The sequence below is a fragment of the Morone saxatilis genome, unplaced genomic scaffold, assembly GCF_004916995.1.
Source record: "Morone saxatilis isolate NCDOM2014 unplaced genomic scaffold, NCSU_SB_2.0 Contig18, whole genome shotgun sequence".
Classification (NCBI taxonomy): Eukaryota; Metazoa; Chordata; class Actinopteri; family Moronidae; genus Morone; species Morone saxatilis.
The window spans coordinates 11,164,670-11,178,030 of NW_023339740.1; the positions used below are offsets into that span (position 1 = coordinate 11,164,670).

Below are 13,361 nucleotides of genomic sequence, written 5' to 3' on the forward strand. Positions count from 1 at the left end.
TAGCAAACACACAACAGTCTCAAGTCGTCTGGTGAAGTGAGCTCATGCAGGTCGTAAACATAAGAATCTCCCCCATCTCTGCAATCCATCCCATATGACATGAATGCAGCATAAGGTCTTGGTTGTAGGATACACAGATGTTTTGTGTTGGGGCTAATTACTGGAATGTCTTTTTATTCACTTCAGTGTTCCTTCATTCTCTGTTTGTCCTATATGTCTTAAGGTAACATGTATGTGTTAAAATAGAGTAAACAGATCTCAGTATGTGGAAGGTCCTTCTCTTGACCTTATTTACCTTTAAATCGTCTGTATGGAGAAATCTGTTTGTCACACAATAAACACAAAACTTTAGACTATATGGAAGTTACTTTTTAATGCAGCTGAGGAGTAATGTAAGCTCTTATGCTGCTTTACCCTTAACAGCAGCATTTCTTTCACACTTTGTTCACACTCGACTAAATCAGTAGTCATGTAAGAAGGTAATTTCCTTTCTATACCACATCTCATTGCAGTTGCACTACTACTTCTGCTATATAAGTGTAATGTTTGTTTGAACCCTATAATTGTGGGTCAGGCTTCCCTTATAGTTATTGTGCAGCTTTGGGCCTCTGTCAAGAATCTCTGGAGCTTGTCCAAAACCCACAGAGGTCGTAAGTAATGTCTCTACTATTAAATGGGTCATGGGAAAAAAAAAAAGCTAAACATTTTTTTTTTTTGCAAGTTTGAGTTCTGTTGCTTTTCTTGTTTTCCATTATTGATATTAGTTGGTAGGCGGACACAGGGGAAGAAAAATAGAAAGAAATGTAGTTGTTTATTGAAGAAGGCGTCAGGGCAGATCTAGTAGCTGTGCATACTTCATTCAGCAGGTCACAACCTAGAATAAAACTGTTTGTGCAGTGGCATCTGTACGCATATAACATACAGTACTAGATGGTTAAATTTAAGTTTAAATACCTGGTGTATCATAGACAAGTCCACAACTATGCTAAACTGATGCATGGAGTTAGCTGCTCTGTTATCGTATGTCTAAACTTAAACAGTGTTGAACTGTATGATCTACATACACATACACCTTCATATAAACTACTGACCTACACTGCCTGATATCCAAACAATGGTTCAAACACACACAGGTCCAAATATTTAAAGATATTAACGTACATGATACATATAGATCAACGTGATGCTTTTGCAGTATTATTATAAACATCAGTAAAGCATGTTGAAAGAAGGAAAAGAGGCATTTTACTATACAGTAATTTTCCCCAGAATGATAATAATAATCAAACTGATTGATGGGCAGTTTTTTGGCCATTATCAAAGATAAAGCTCAGCATTCGATATCTGTGCTTCCAAATCATCCTACCAAGTCGTTCCCTCTCCAAAGCTTGACTCAGCAGCAACCTAAAGACTTCAGGATGAGGCTGAAGTTAAAAATAAACACAATCTGGCATCAGCACGCTAGAATTTATACCAGCACTTAGATGAAAGCAGCCAAGTTATCACAAAAGTTAGGCTAATTTAACATCAAAGCAGAAGTTTCCCTTTTTTTTCTCCAGTGTCAGAGATGGATGTGGAGAGCTCTGACTAAACACCCAAAGATAAACCGAGTTCTGACAGACTGAATTGTGTGTTTGTGTTTCAGGGGAGCTTTCTCTGAGGTGGTCCTGGCTGAAGAGAAGAGGACCCAGAAATTGGTGGCTATCAAGTGCATCCCCAAGAAGGCATTAGAGGGCAAGGAAACCAGCATTGAGAACGAGATAGCAGTCCTGCACAAGTAAGTAGACTTCTATGATTTGAGAAATTAGCAATAATAGGGCCAATAGTTCTTAATTAATTGGTATAACCTGATAGTATAGTTATATTTCAAATAAAATTGCATTTTTTAAGCAAGTCTGTACTGTAAGCACGAACCTTTAGATGTTGAAATCGGAATCTGAAATACTAGCCACAAGGTTTAAGATGGTAAATTTTTCATCACTGTATCTCCATTACTGCATCATGTTAGTTGTATCACATTACTGGATGTCATATATGTCATATATATGATATATATATATATATATGTACTGTAGTAATACGACACACTATGGTGTATGTAATATGCATCAGACTTGGATAGATATATTTATACCCATATATTCAGTAAAGAAACAACACTTTCCCAGCATGGGGAATTAAAGGGCTAGTTCAATTAAATTATTAAGAAAATTGTATGTAATTATTGAGATTGAGAAAACATATTTTCTCACAAAGGCCTATTGGTACCTTGACATCCGGATAGTTTTAGTTCGAGTTCCCCTCTATTGCAGTACAATAGAGGGGAAATAGAATGTAATATGTGGTGCTCAAATGACATGATTTTGAAAGCTCAACAATAGCTTGTGTTTATGGTTAATCTGGAAAAACCGCAGACCTGTTCGTCAAGAGTTTTCATTGGAACTACTTTCTGCTAGTCTTCAACTTCAGTGCTGTGATCATCATTATGTTAGATAGATAAAATAGTCATACATTAAACATACATTAAAATAGAAAACTATACAAAAAGTAAAAGTAGAAATAAAATAGCTTTTATAAATAAAATAGCTATGTGCAATTTAAATTTAGGCTGTCGACCAATGAATGAACAGTTACAGGATTTAGCAGAGGTAGTGCATAAATGTCCAGGAAAACAAAACAGCAAATGGAGGAGGAAATTGTCAATTGTCTATTGTCCTCCCTGCCTTGACTAAGAGCTGTTGTGCAGTCTGATGGCCAGGGGGACGAAAGAGTTTTTAAGTCTGATTAAACATAATAGCATCACATACAGTAGTAATACATATATTAGTCAACTTATTTAATATAGCACAATAAAACGTTAATTAGCTCTTCACAATGCTGTACAAATTGTTCTGTGACAATACAGTTAAAGTACCATAATCCTTGTTTCTATAATAGTCATATTGCAAATATAAGTGGTTTTGCTTGTAAACTGGAGTCATATGCCCATTTTTTTACTCTACCTGTGCAAGAGTTGTTTTATTAGACAAGACAAAGGCAAGAGACAATAACACTCCCTGTAATTGTGGAGCAGTTCAAACATACTTCTCTTTAGATGTGGGGAATTACGGGCCATGGTGAAAATGGCTGATCTACATTGGGTCCCAAGTTATTTTTAGAGCTCCTGTTGCCTGGGTTACAGGAGACACAACTCTAGCCAATATACAGCTATGATCCCTCCTGAGGTGAGGATGGTGGAATGAGAGCGGTGGGGGTTAGTTAACAGTTCGGTTACAAATTTGACAAACGCATTAAACTGAGGTAAACTTGGCCTGAAAATCGCTGTTTGCTTACTCTGTCTGAAGTTTGTTTAGACTCATACGAAGGTTTCATTACTCATTTCAACACGTCATCCTCAACTCCCCCTCAGGACACAGAGCCTGGTGACAGGGTCTGACAGTATAAAAAGGCAAAAAGACACTAATCAACATTTTTGTATTAACAATGGATCAAATGACTACCTGTAACGTGAATGACTCATAGTGATGAACCCACAGATAATTATCACTCGACTCGCAGCTCCCCTCAATCCTGCAGTCTGTCAGATCCTTGTTTTGTTCTACGTTGTGTTTTGGTTCTATGGATCACAACGTTACTGTTTAGATTCTCGTCTCACCACTCTTAATCTTAATCAGTCTTATTTCCAGAAGCATTTACGAGTTAAGAACCAGATGTTGTCTGGAGTTTTGACCAGGTGTAATATCTAAACATTTGCTGATTTGTTTTGGTTTGCAAGGTCATGAAATCAACAGATTAAGATATATATTCCGCCCACTCAGTCTAGTTAAAGATGTTCCCATAGCCAGCAGTTTGAATACAACAGCCAGACCCAACTAACAATCAGTCTGAAATACTGATAACAGAATATTGATTGATTCTGCTGTTTTTAATCTTTTCCCAAATTATAAATTTAGCTGTACGGTGGCACAATTAAATCACATTTATAGTGAATTGAACTTGCTCTCTTGTTTTTGACCACATGAGACAGTTGGCACACAAAAAGCCTCCTTCCTCTTTCTTGTGATGCCAGAGCCAAACCTGTCATCTTGACTTTTTCTTAATGACCCTTGCTGTTAATGTCTTGGTGTTTATCTAATGTTTCCAACCTGTGTAAAGCACTTGTACCAGTGTTTTGATTTGAATTGTATAAAGAAGTTTATTATTAATTCAGTGTCTAATGGCACAGTTTGTGTTGGTCCAGCTGCAGAGGCAGATTATCCTCATTGGATACACTTAATCAACTCATCTCTGTTCTAATCACTGATGGTAAGATGGCTGCCCAACCTAATATAGCACTGATGTAGCCATATGATATTATCACATCGGTTAGCTGGCTGTTCATCCTCTTCCCAGTTTATCTAGACCAAATATTTACTCAACAGGACATGTGCAAATACAGTGACTAATCACACTCTGCTAAGTCATTTATGGCTGTGCCAATCAGAGGAGTTGGTGTGAAGTTGCTCTGGAGGCTCAGTTTAAAATCTAAAAAGTCATATTGACATGGTTTTATAGCATACTTGAAACATGTGTTTGAGCTAGAAATGTCAATTGGATCCAGCTCAATTAATGCTGAACTCCAAATAACTGTTATTATAACTACTTCTGACCCCAATCCTGTTGCTTGTTATTTTTTGGGCCTGAAAGTTGTGGGACACAGAGCATTCATTACTCCATGAAAATCTTAACCAATGTTATGTATCATTCTTTACATTTACATGTATAATACATTACAATAAGTAATCATATTACATTTGCAGTAACCATAATTTTAAAACATCATGTAAATCAGAAACACCAGTTTGTAATGCAGTTAACAGGGGAAGATAACAGAGAGGACATCTTATTCTTCACTTCACTGAATCCCTGCAGACTCGAGAAAGGAACTATCGCTAAAGTGATTACTGTAATGGAGAGCGCTATCTGCATTTTAGGAAACTCTCCTCCCACCACAGGAACTTTAAGATGCCGCAGATATAGAGAAGCATAATCATGGTCGGCCCACTCAGTGCTTTGGAAAACATAAATACAAAAGCAAACAAAACTTAAACAGGATTAAGAACGATGCCAGAGGACCTGTCTGTCTTTTGACTCACAATAAATAATAAGTCAATAAACTTTGTAATAATTTGTTGATAAACGTGCAGAATATGGATTGTGTATAGATGGATTTAAGAATCAGTAGATCTGCCACTTTCACTCAGATGTCAGATGTAGTTGTTCCTGGCTGCAGAGCTGGACACTCTGTTCTCTAATTTGCTGACTTGTATGTTCTGGTGGCCTGACCCATGTGTGCTGACAGAGGTCAGCAGATCACCGGTCCTCAGTTCAGCTCTCTGACAGTCACAATGACCAGTGTCCACCATAAGGTCATCACACACACAAACACAGAAAGTTAAATGCAGCACCTTTACTGCATGTATTTGACCTTCTGTAAAATTGTGTGTAAAAGTCCATGCTTGAGCTCACATGCGTTCACACGTGTCTGTTCACTCAGCAGGTTTAATCCATCATTCATCCTTCACTGGGTCCCATCTCTCCTTGTACACTGAGCTAAGCAGACAAATGAAGGTGTCCATGCATTGTTTCAATCTGGATAAGAGTCATCGCTGTAATCCAGCATGAGCTCAGGCTGACGCATAAACTGATACCTCTAGTACGACTCAAACACATGGCTCTATGTTGTCTTTGTCTTCCTACCTTCAAGTCAACTCAGTAACTCTCAAACACACATTCATAGTGCAGGCATTAAGGCAAATTAAATGAACAGGTTACACACAAACACACAGAGTGCATGATCAAGGCGAAAGGCAAAATGAGAAAAGTTGAGAACAAACACAAATGTAAACAATGCATGATTTAAAATATTCTAAAAATCAACTTTACAAATGCTTTTAATAAGCAACCCTACATTTATCAATGGCGAAAGGTGAAACAACCATTAAATGGTTAAATGGCTTCAAATAACAAAAAATCAACACTTGAACATACATCAACGTGATTAGAACTAAAATTCCGTATGTATTTGATGTTTACTTAAATTTTTTTAGTTTGGCCCATCTGCTACTATGGAGGCAGTGGGCATTATGACTTATGCTGCAGTCAGCCAACAGGGTGCGATCGAGATGTTTTGGCTTCACTTTTGGAGAGCTATCAGGTTGTCAATGTTCATATATGTCGATGGTTTAAATGGATATTACATCCTCACATATTCTCAAATTGTTGTTTTTCCTGGTGCAGAAAGAAACTTTAGTCATTGTAGTTTACAATAAACAAGGTCCTGTTGTGAAGAGAAAGGTGCTCCAAGCAGAAACATAAATGAGCTGCTCATTATGCACCACAGTCCCTCAAAGTAAATAACAATTAATGGTAAATATACAATTGTTTGCAATGTCTTTCAGTATTGAATGTTAACATCACGTGACTCTTGACCCAGTTTGTTACACACAATAGAAATAACAAGTGGAATTTATGGCCGTTGTATTGGCTTGCATTACATTGTACAGTTGTACCTAATAAAGTGGCCACTGACTGTTATAGTCAGTGGTAATACTACACACAGGTCAGGCAGAGTACCAGTCTAGATGTGAGTCTAGTGAGTCATCTTCTCACCCCTGTCACTGCGCCCACGGGTGTCAAGGGGCAGGAGAGCTCAGAGTTCAGCCAATTAGGAAACTGCATGCCACCACACAGTGTAGCCTCCTCTACCATCAGTAAGAAGTACACGTGACTGCTGGATGAAGCTCTGTGGCGGGTACACACAATGACTTTATTTATTGGAAAAGATTTCTAACTCCAAACAAGGAATTCTCATGACACCCAGGGAGATTATTGTTGCCTCCTGCAGACAAAATCTGATTAAATACTAATTGCTGAATAAAAATGACTAGTAGAGTTATTAGTATTAACTTCTTCCCTCATTGTTTTTTTTCTTCTCTCCTTCACAGGATCAAACATGCCAACATTGTTTCTCTGGAAGAGATATTTGAAAGTAAATCACACCTCTACCTTGTCATGCAACTGTGAGTATTCACGTGTGGGTTTGTGTGACTAGTTTTTCTTCCTGCAATGTGTGTTTCAAACTCCCTACTTGTGCTATCTCCCACACACTACATGTCACATGCCATTAATTGCACTCTATAACACACTGGCATGTGTGGGAACTCACACACGCACACAGGCAAACATTGTACTGTGCCTACTCATGAACACTAGTGGGGAGTTCGCCCTCACACCTTCAGCCTGTCAGCCTCCCACCCACCTCAACTACCAAAATGTCAGAGAGAGAAAGAGAAAGAGAAAGAGAAAGGACAGATCAGGAAAAGGAGCTCCAGAAAACATTAATCGTTCATGCATTAATCACAGTCAATGGCAAATCAGAAAGATAAAAGCAGAGGCATGGAGGGAGGATGTGCATTAATCAGAAGTAGTTATTGCTTTCCCCTGCAATATATTTGTGTTCCCTCCAGTTTTTGTGTCCTTGCAATGTTCCCTCTGATTCATGACTCTTTCATGTAACACCCAGTGTGTGTGTGTGTGTGTGGTAATAGGCTCAAACAAACTGCTGCAGCCACTAGATGGAGTGAAGTCTCCATCTAGTGGCTTCTAAGTCTAATATCAGGCAGACATCACACTGTATGTGGTTTCAGTCACACCACTGGGGAGCTTTTTGACTCCCGCAATAAAATACTTCTGTCTTTATAGCTTTATTATAACTGTAGTACATTTCATAAGAAATATATATAGCAGTTATTTACTACTTTGAACAAGTTTCCTTGTTAACAAAGTATCTTATATTTCCCTCATGCTCTTTCTGTCTCATACTCTGGCAGTCTACCTTTTTGTTCACAAATATTTTCAAAATAATACATTCAGACCGTGCCATTTCATTCTATTCCTCTGTTGCAACCATCAACAAGTAAAATCTTAAGCTGTCTTGGCCAATCATTGGACTCCACTTTTTCCTGAAATTTTAGTCCACTCTTGTTATTGTCTCCATTCTGTACTTTATACTACACAAGCGTCACTTCACTTTGATGAATGAATCTCTCCCTCTTTATCCAGGGTGTCTGGCGGGGAACTCTTCGACCGTATCATAGAGAAGGGCTTCTACACAGAAAAAGATGCCAGTAAGCTCATTCAGCAGATTCTGGATGCCGTTAAATACCTCCACGACATGGGCATTGTACACCGTGACCTCAAGGTCAGTCTGGGCCTGAGAATTTTTAACTTGAGCCATAAATTGTGAAATTCTAGGTATCTGTATTTTTCCATCATAGTATGGCTTTGCTGGGTCAACAGAAGTTGACTTTAGCGTTGCCTTTGTAATCCCTTCTGCACTAGCATATAATCCTTTTATGGAGATTAGTTATTACCGAGTACATGTGGTGGTGGAGGCCTGTGTACATTTCTGTGTTCAGAAGAAAACTTTGCATGGTTTATAAACATTTCTGGTTATGGTTGTGTCCCTCCTCACTGCAGCCAGAGAATCTGCTGTACTACAGCATGGACGAAGACTCCAAAATCATGATCAGTGACTTCGGTCTGTCTAAAATTGAGGGCTCTGGCAGTGTGATGTCGACAGCCTGTGGGACACCTGGATATGTTGGTAAAGATATCAGATACTTTCTTTAATAAATCTGTTTGTAATTAATTAGTTTTACATAGCAGTTTGATTTCACTCAGTTCTCAACTACAGTAACTTTGATTTTTACAGTTGATGTATTAATAGTGCTGAATATGTGCCTATTATCTTGTTTCTTTCAGCCCCTGAAGTGCTGGCTCAGAAGCCCTACAGTAAAGCAGTGGACTGCTGGTCAATTGGTGTCATAGCCTATATTCTGTAAGTACACTTTTTAAGATATTAATTATTATTATCATTATTATTATAAGGAATTATAGAGATTTTGCTTTGAAACGGTATTTTAATAGTCATGTCATTTGTACCTTGGTCAGCCTTTATAACTTCAGTAACTTCCTGGGATGCTTTTGGTCGAAAAGCTCCTGCACGTCTGTGACAAAACCTGACGTGTGTGCTCTTCTGTGTGTCTCAGGTTGTGCGGTTACCCTCCATTCTATGACGAGAATGATGCCAAACTGTTTGAACAGATCCTGAAGGCAGAATACGAGTTTGATTCTCCTTACTGGGACGATATCTCTGATTCAGGTACAGTACATAGCAGCATGATGTAGATTTTTCACAGAGAAACAGCAAACATGTGTTCAGTAAAGGGGAAACACAATGATCAAAGCTTAGAAACTGTCCCTGGGTCTGCCTTGAATATTCCTTCTAGTAAGTTCTGTCCAATATATCCAAAGTTAAACCAACCTACTGAATTCCTCTACATCTATTGTAGCAGTGGCCTAAAAGCACCTTCTTCCCTCCCTGCTGAACTCCATACTTTATCACAGAGTGAGGTCAGCCACTCTATGGGAGACTAGGGATGTAACGATACACACAACTCAAGATTCGAAACAATTCACAATACTCGGTTTACAATGTAATTTTCTCACAATTTTTTGTTTTTTCAGAAATACATATACTAGTCCCTCCTTTTAGTTCAAACTAACTGTTAATGCAAATTCATGGTGTAAGTCCTCCATAGTTATTTCAGAGGCAGCCCCTTTCCACATTTCCAACATAATGGCGTTGGCTTTGTTTACCCCTAACATAACCACACCTTGAAAATATTCCAGCCATTTTCTAGTGTATAGTTTGTGCGGTGGTAACCAACGCTAGACTATGAGTTGTTTTGGCTGCAGTCAGTCCAGCGATCCACAACATACGTTCTCACTCAATTCAATGTGAGTCATCGTTTAGTAAAAGAGGAATTGGTTCCAGGGGTACAGATGCCACTTTCCTCCAGAAGTCATATACTTCTGGGCAGTCCCATATCGTGTGTTTAAATGTTCCAGATACACTTTCTCTTTTATTTCTCTTTATCAAATTATAGAATTATTTTTCATTTCGGAGGTATGGTCTAAACTGCAAAACAATGCATTTCTTTATAAAAGTGAAACTGATGCCTCTTTATATCACAATTGATATCTCGATTCATTTTTCATCTCACCGATTTGAGTCTTCACGTATTTGTATCACAGTTTAACTCATGTGATATATCTTTACATTCCTATGGTATGCATTTAATTTTGGTTGCTTATATCGGTGATGTAATTTTTTCAGCCACAACCAAAGGATGTGATCATATCTGAGAGGTGGAACAGAGACTCAAGAGCTCACACATGGAAAAACTGTAAAAAATCTAAAACTTTCTTTAATGTTGCTTGCAGTTGTGAAAACAACTCTGAACCTGACAATGAATATTAAGTTACACAAATGTCAGAAGAAGAAAATGGAAAACTTTTTTATATGCAACAAAATTCTAATTACCTAAAAATTTAAATTTAAATGAAATCTCCAAGTTTAAACTAAAATGTTTTTTCACCAGTCTCTCTTCAGACAGTAAAAACCATCAAAGAATTGAAAGTCTTACATGGCACATTCATGTACAAACAAGAATTGAGTTTTACTCTCTGCTACAGTCTTTCTCATCCAGCAGGAAAAACTCCCAACACTGCAGTAGGCAGCCATGACTTGTTAGCATCCACCCACCTGAGCAAGTCCCAGACAAGTACAAGACAGAGACTACCTCTGTTCCAGGAGTTTGATTCCAGAGCCAGGCGAGACCTTTCTCATATAGAGAGAGTGGTGTCTCAAGTTGTCTAAGCCAGGAAATATTTTATTCGATCCCTACCTTTCACCTTCCAGGTGTTGAGCCTACAAGCCAAGGCAATGATCCCATGTTGATTTTTTTCCCAGTCGTAGTTCTTGGACTGGGTCCCTGTTTCCCTGATCTGAGCAGGGATCTCCAACTTTTAGAATCAATGATATAATCGATGCAGTTTTCGACAATATTAGAACTCAACTCAAGATGTGTTTTCTCTTGTTTACAGCAGTAAGACACTGTAATATTATTATAACGGTTTCCAGTTTTAAACTCATGTTGCAGTATGGGCTTGCATAAATAAATAGACTGCATCAATTTAGTGCGACTGGTGACTTTTGTAATATTACATTTTTTAACCTCTCTTTTTCCTTATAGCCAAAGACTTTATAACCCACCTGATGGAGAAAGACCCCAACATACGTTACACCTGTGACCAGGCTCTGCAGCATCCTTGGTACTGGTCCTACATTGTCATGATGCACTCACATTACAAAGAATATTTCTGTTGTCTGATTAAAACCTTGACACTCAACCTTCAGTGATTTTCTTTTTTTTTAACTAATCTGGGATGAGAATATTATGCAGCTCTTGACGCTTACAAAATTCTGATTATGGCTGAGGCTGTCCATGTGATTTCCATCCATTGCACACCGTGACACACTCTTACGTTTCCTTACCCGTCTGTTTCTTAGGATTGCTGGTGATACTGCTTTGGATAAGAACATCCATGAGTCTGTCAGTGCTCAGATCAAAAAGAATTTTGCTAAGAGCAAGTGGAAGGTAAGGAAGATTTCCATTTATCTTGGATGCACTTTGATTTTCCTATCTGCATGATTTATGCCCTTTAGTGCATATGGAGAGAATACACTTCAGATACAATATAAAGTCTTGTCTTGGTCTGAACTTCAGGAATCACTTCAGTACAGCCTTTTTTCATTTTAACTTTTGGGAATGGATCTTGTTTCTTGTTAGAAGCATTGATGTCAAGACCCCCTCAAGGGTTGTAAGATGAATCCATGGGGCCACAAGATGATGACAAATCTTTTCTAGCTAAATACTGTAGTTTAACCCTTAGGGCCTCTAAAAACATATAAAATAAAATGAAATAGCAAGTGAGATGGCTTCATTTTAAGCATTTTAACCCCTGCTTTAAGTTGCTGCCCAGGTCCCAGTTGGTCAACTTATAAATATTGCATTTGTGTCTTTCTCTACAGCAAGCATTCAATGCCACAGCAGTGGTTCGTCACATGAGGCGCCTCCAGCTGGGCACCAGTCACGAAGGACCCAACCCCACCCTGCCCAGTCCTTGCCGAACTCATCTGCTGGAAGACGCAGGTACAGGAGGTATTTGTTTACCTCACACACATGTAACGTGTGTAGTGCGTCTAATGACAAACAGCACTGATAGTACGTCCTCTTTGTCTCCCAGCGTGCTGTGAAGGAGGGTGCCCCCAGAACGTCGAGAGCGGAGCTGACCCTCTGTCCAACTGCACCTACCGCTGCCATCCAACCAGCAGGGTGTGACCCCTGCACCTGCTCCATGTACCTGTCTAATCAATCCCAGTGACTTTCCAATTTTAACCCCCTCGGTGGAACCAGAGGCACTATCTCCCCCCTTATCTGGTTAGGAATACAGCGTCATTCCAACCTCTCACCTGCAGGGGGAGCAAGCCTGTCCAGCCTGAGAAGGAAGACATAAAATGCAATGAAAGGAGGAGGAGGAGGAGGGAGATGATAATGATGATGATTTACCAGAGAGGATTACTTTTACAGACTGGGCTGGTAGTTTGGGATGAGTTGAAATAGGGAGAGGATACAAAGGAAGGAGGGGAAGATAAACTCCTCCACCAGCATGTCAGGGGGATTGTTTTTGCCGAAGCAGGACAGAGCTTGTTGGACACTGTTTTTACTCATGATTCAACCTGTCTCTTTGTTTGTTTTAATTGTTTTATATATTTTTTGTGTTGTCTTTTTAACCTCCTACCGTTAGACTTTGGAGCGTAAATCTAGAAACAATATCTGCATGATCAGGAGAGAGTTTCCCCCATGCATGTTTAGTTATCCTAGAAATATACCCTGTTGCAGAAAATGCAGTACAATGCAAATGGAGTGTTGTGTGCAAAGTTTAAGGTGGAAAGACAAAGAGCATTTTGATATTTTGCCGTATTTTAAATGAAATTGAGTCAAATTTTGTAATTTTACTGCATTCTGTCTTTAAGTCTTGCTTTTAGACAATCAGTGTCAACATAGTTTATGCAATGAAAAGTCCATCTACGTAGCCTCTCTTGTGGCGATATAGCGTTTCCATGCTGTGGTTAGGTTTTGAGAGGGAAAGGCTTCTCCCTTGTCCTTTTTTAACCCCAAACCTCTTTAACCACTCGAGCACAGGGATATATCTTTGTCTAAGGTGCCTTTAGGATATACAGTAATGATGGGTTTATTTTCGGGTAACTTCTGAAATATTTGGTCTCTTTCTGCAGAGTTCTTGCAGTACAGACTCTTGCTGTAACTTCATATTTTGTATGTATCACATTTTCAGCTTTAAAATGCAGTTTTATGCTTTTTGTGTCAAAGGAAAGTACTGTAATCTCAAAA

At 38.8% G+C, this 13,361-nt stretch overlaps 1 protein-coding gene across 2 annotated transcripts in view; it reads left to right on the forward strand.

Annotated features, from left to right (window-relative positions):
• The window catches only part of camk1b (calcium/calmodulin-dependent protein kinase Ib), a 32,155-nt gene extending 18,800 nt beyond the window's left edge, over positions 1 to 13,355 (forward strand). The window contains exons 3-12 of one of the 2 annotated variants that reach the window (XM_035662381.1): positions 1,646 to 1,777; positions 6,987 to 7,061; positions 8,104 to 8,242; positions 8,521 to 8,647; positions 8,806 to 8,881; positions 9,093 to 9,205; positions 11,142 to 11,220; positions 11,459 to 11,546; positions 11,981 to 12,110; positions 12,196 to 13,355. In XM_035662381.1, coding sequence (XP_035518274.1) covers positions 1,646 to 1,777; positions 6,987 to 7,061; positions 8,104 to 8,242; positions 8,521 to 8,647; positions 8,806 to 8,881; positions 9,093 to 9,205; positions 11,142 to 11,220; positions 11,459 to 11,546; positions 11,981 to 12,110; positions 12,196 to 12,290 — 1,054 coding nt within the window. In that variant the 3' untranslated portion in view covers positions 12,291 to 13,355. The remainder of the gene's footprint in view (positions 1 to 1,645; positions 1,778 to 6,986; positions 7,062 to 8,103; positions 8,243 to 8,520; positions 8,648 to 8,805; positions 8,882 to 9,092; positions 9,206 to 11,141; positions 11,221 to 11,458; positions 11,547 to 11,980; positions 12,111 to 12,195) is intronic. The other variant, XM_035662382.1, reaches the window with a different exon arrangement.
• The last annotated feature ends 6 nt before the right edge of the window (positions 13,356 to 13,361 follow it).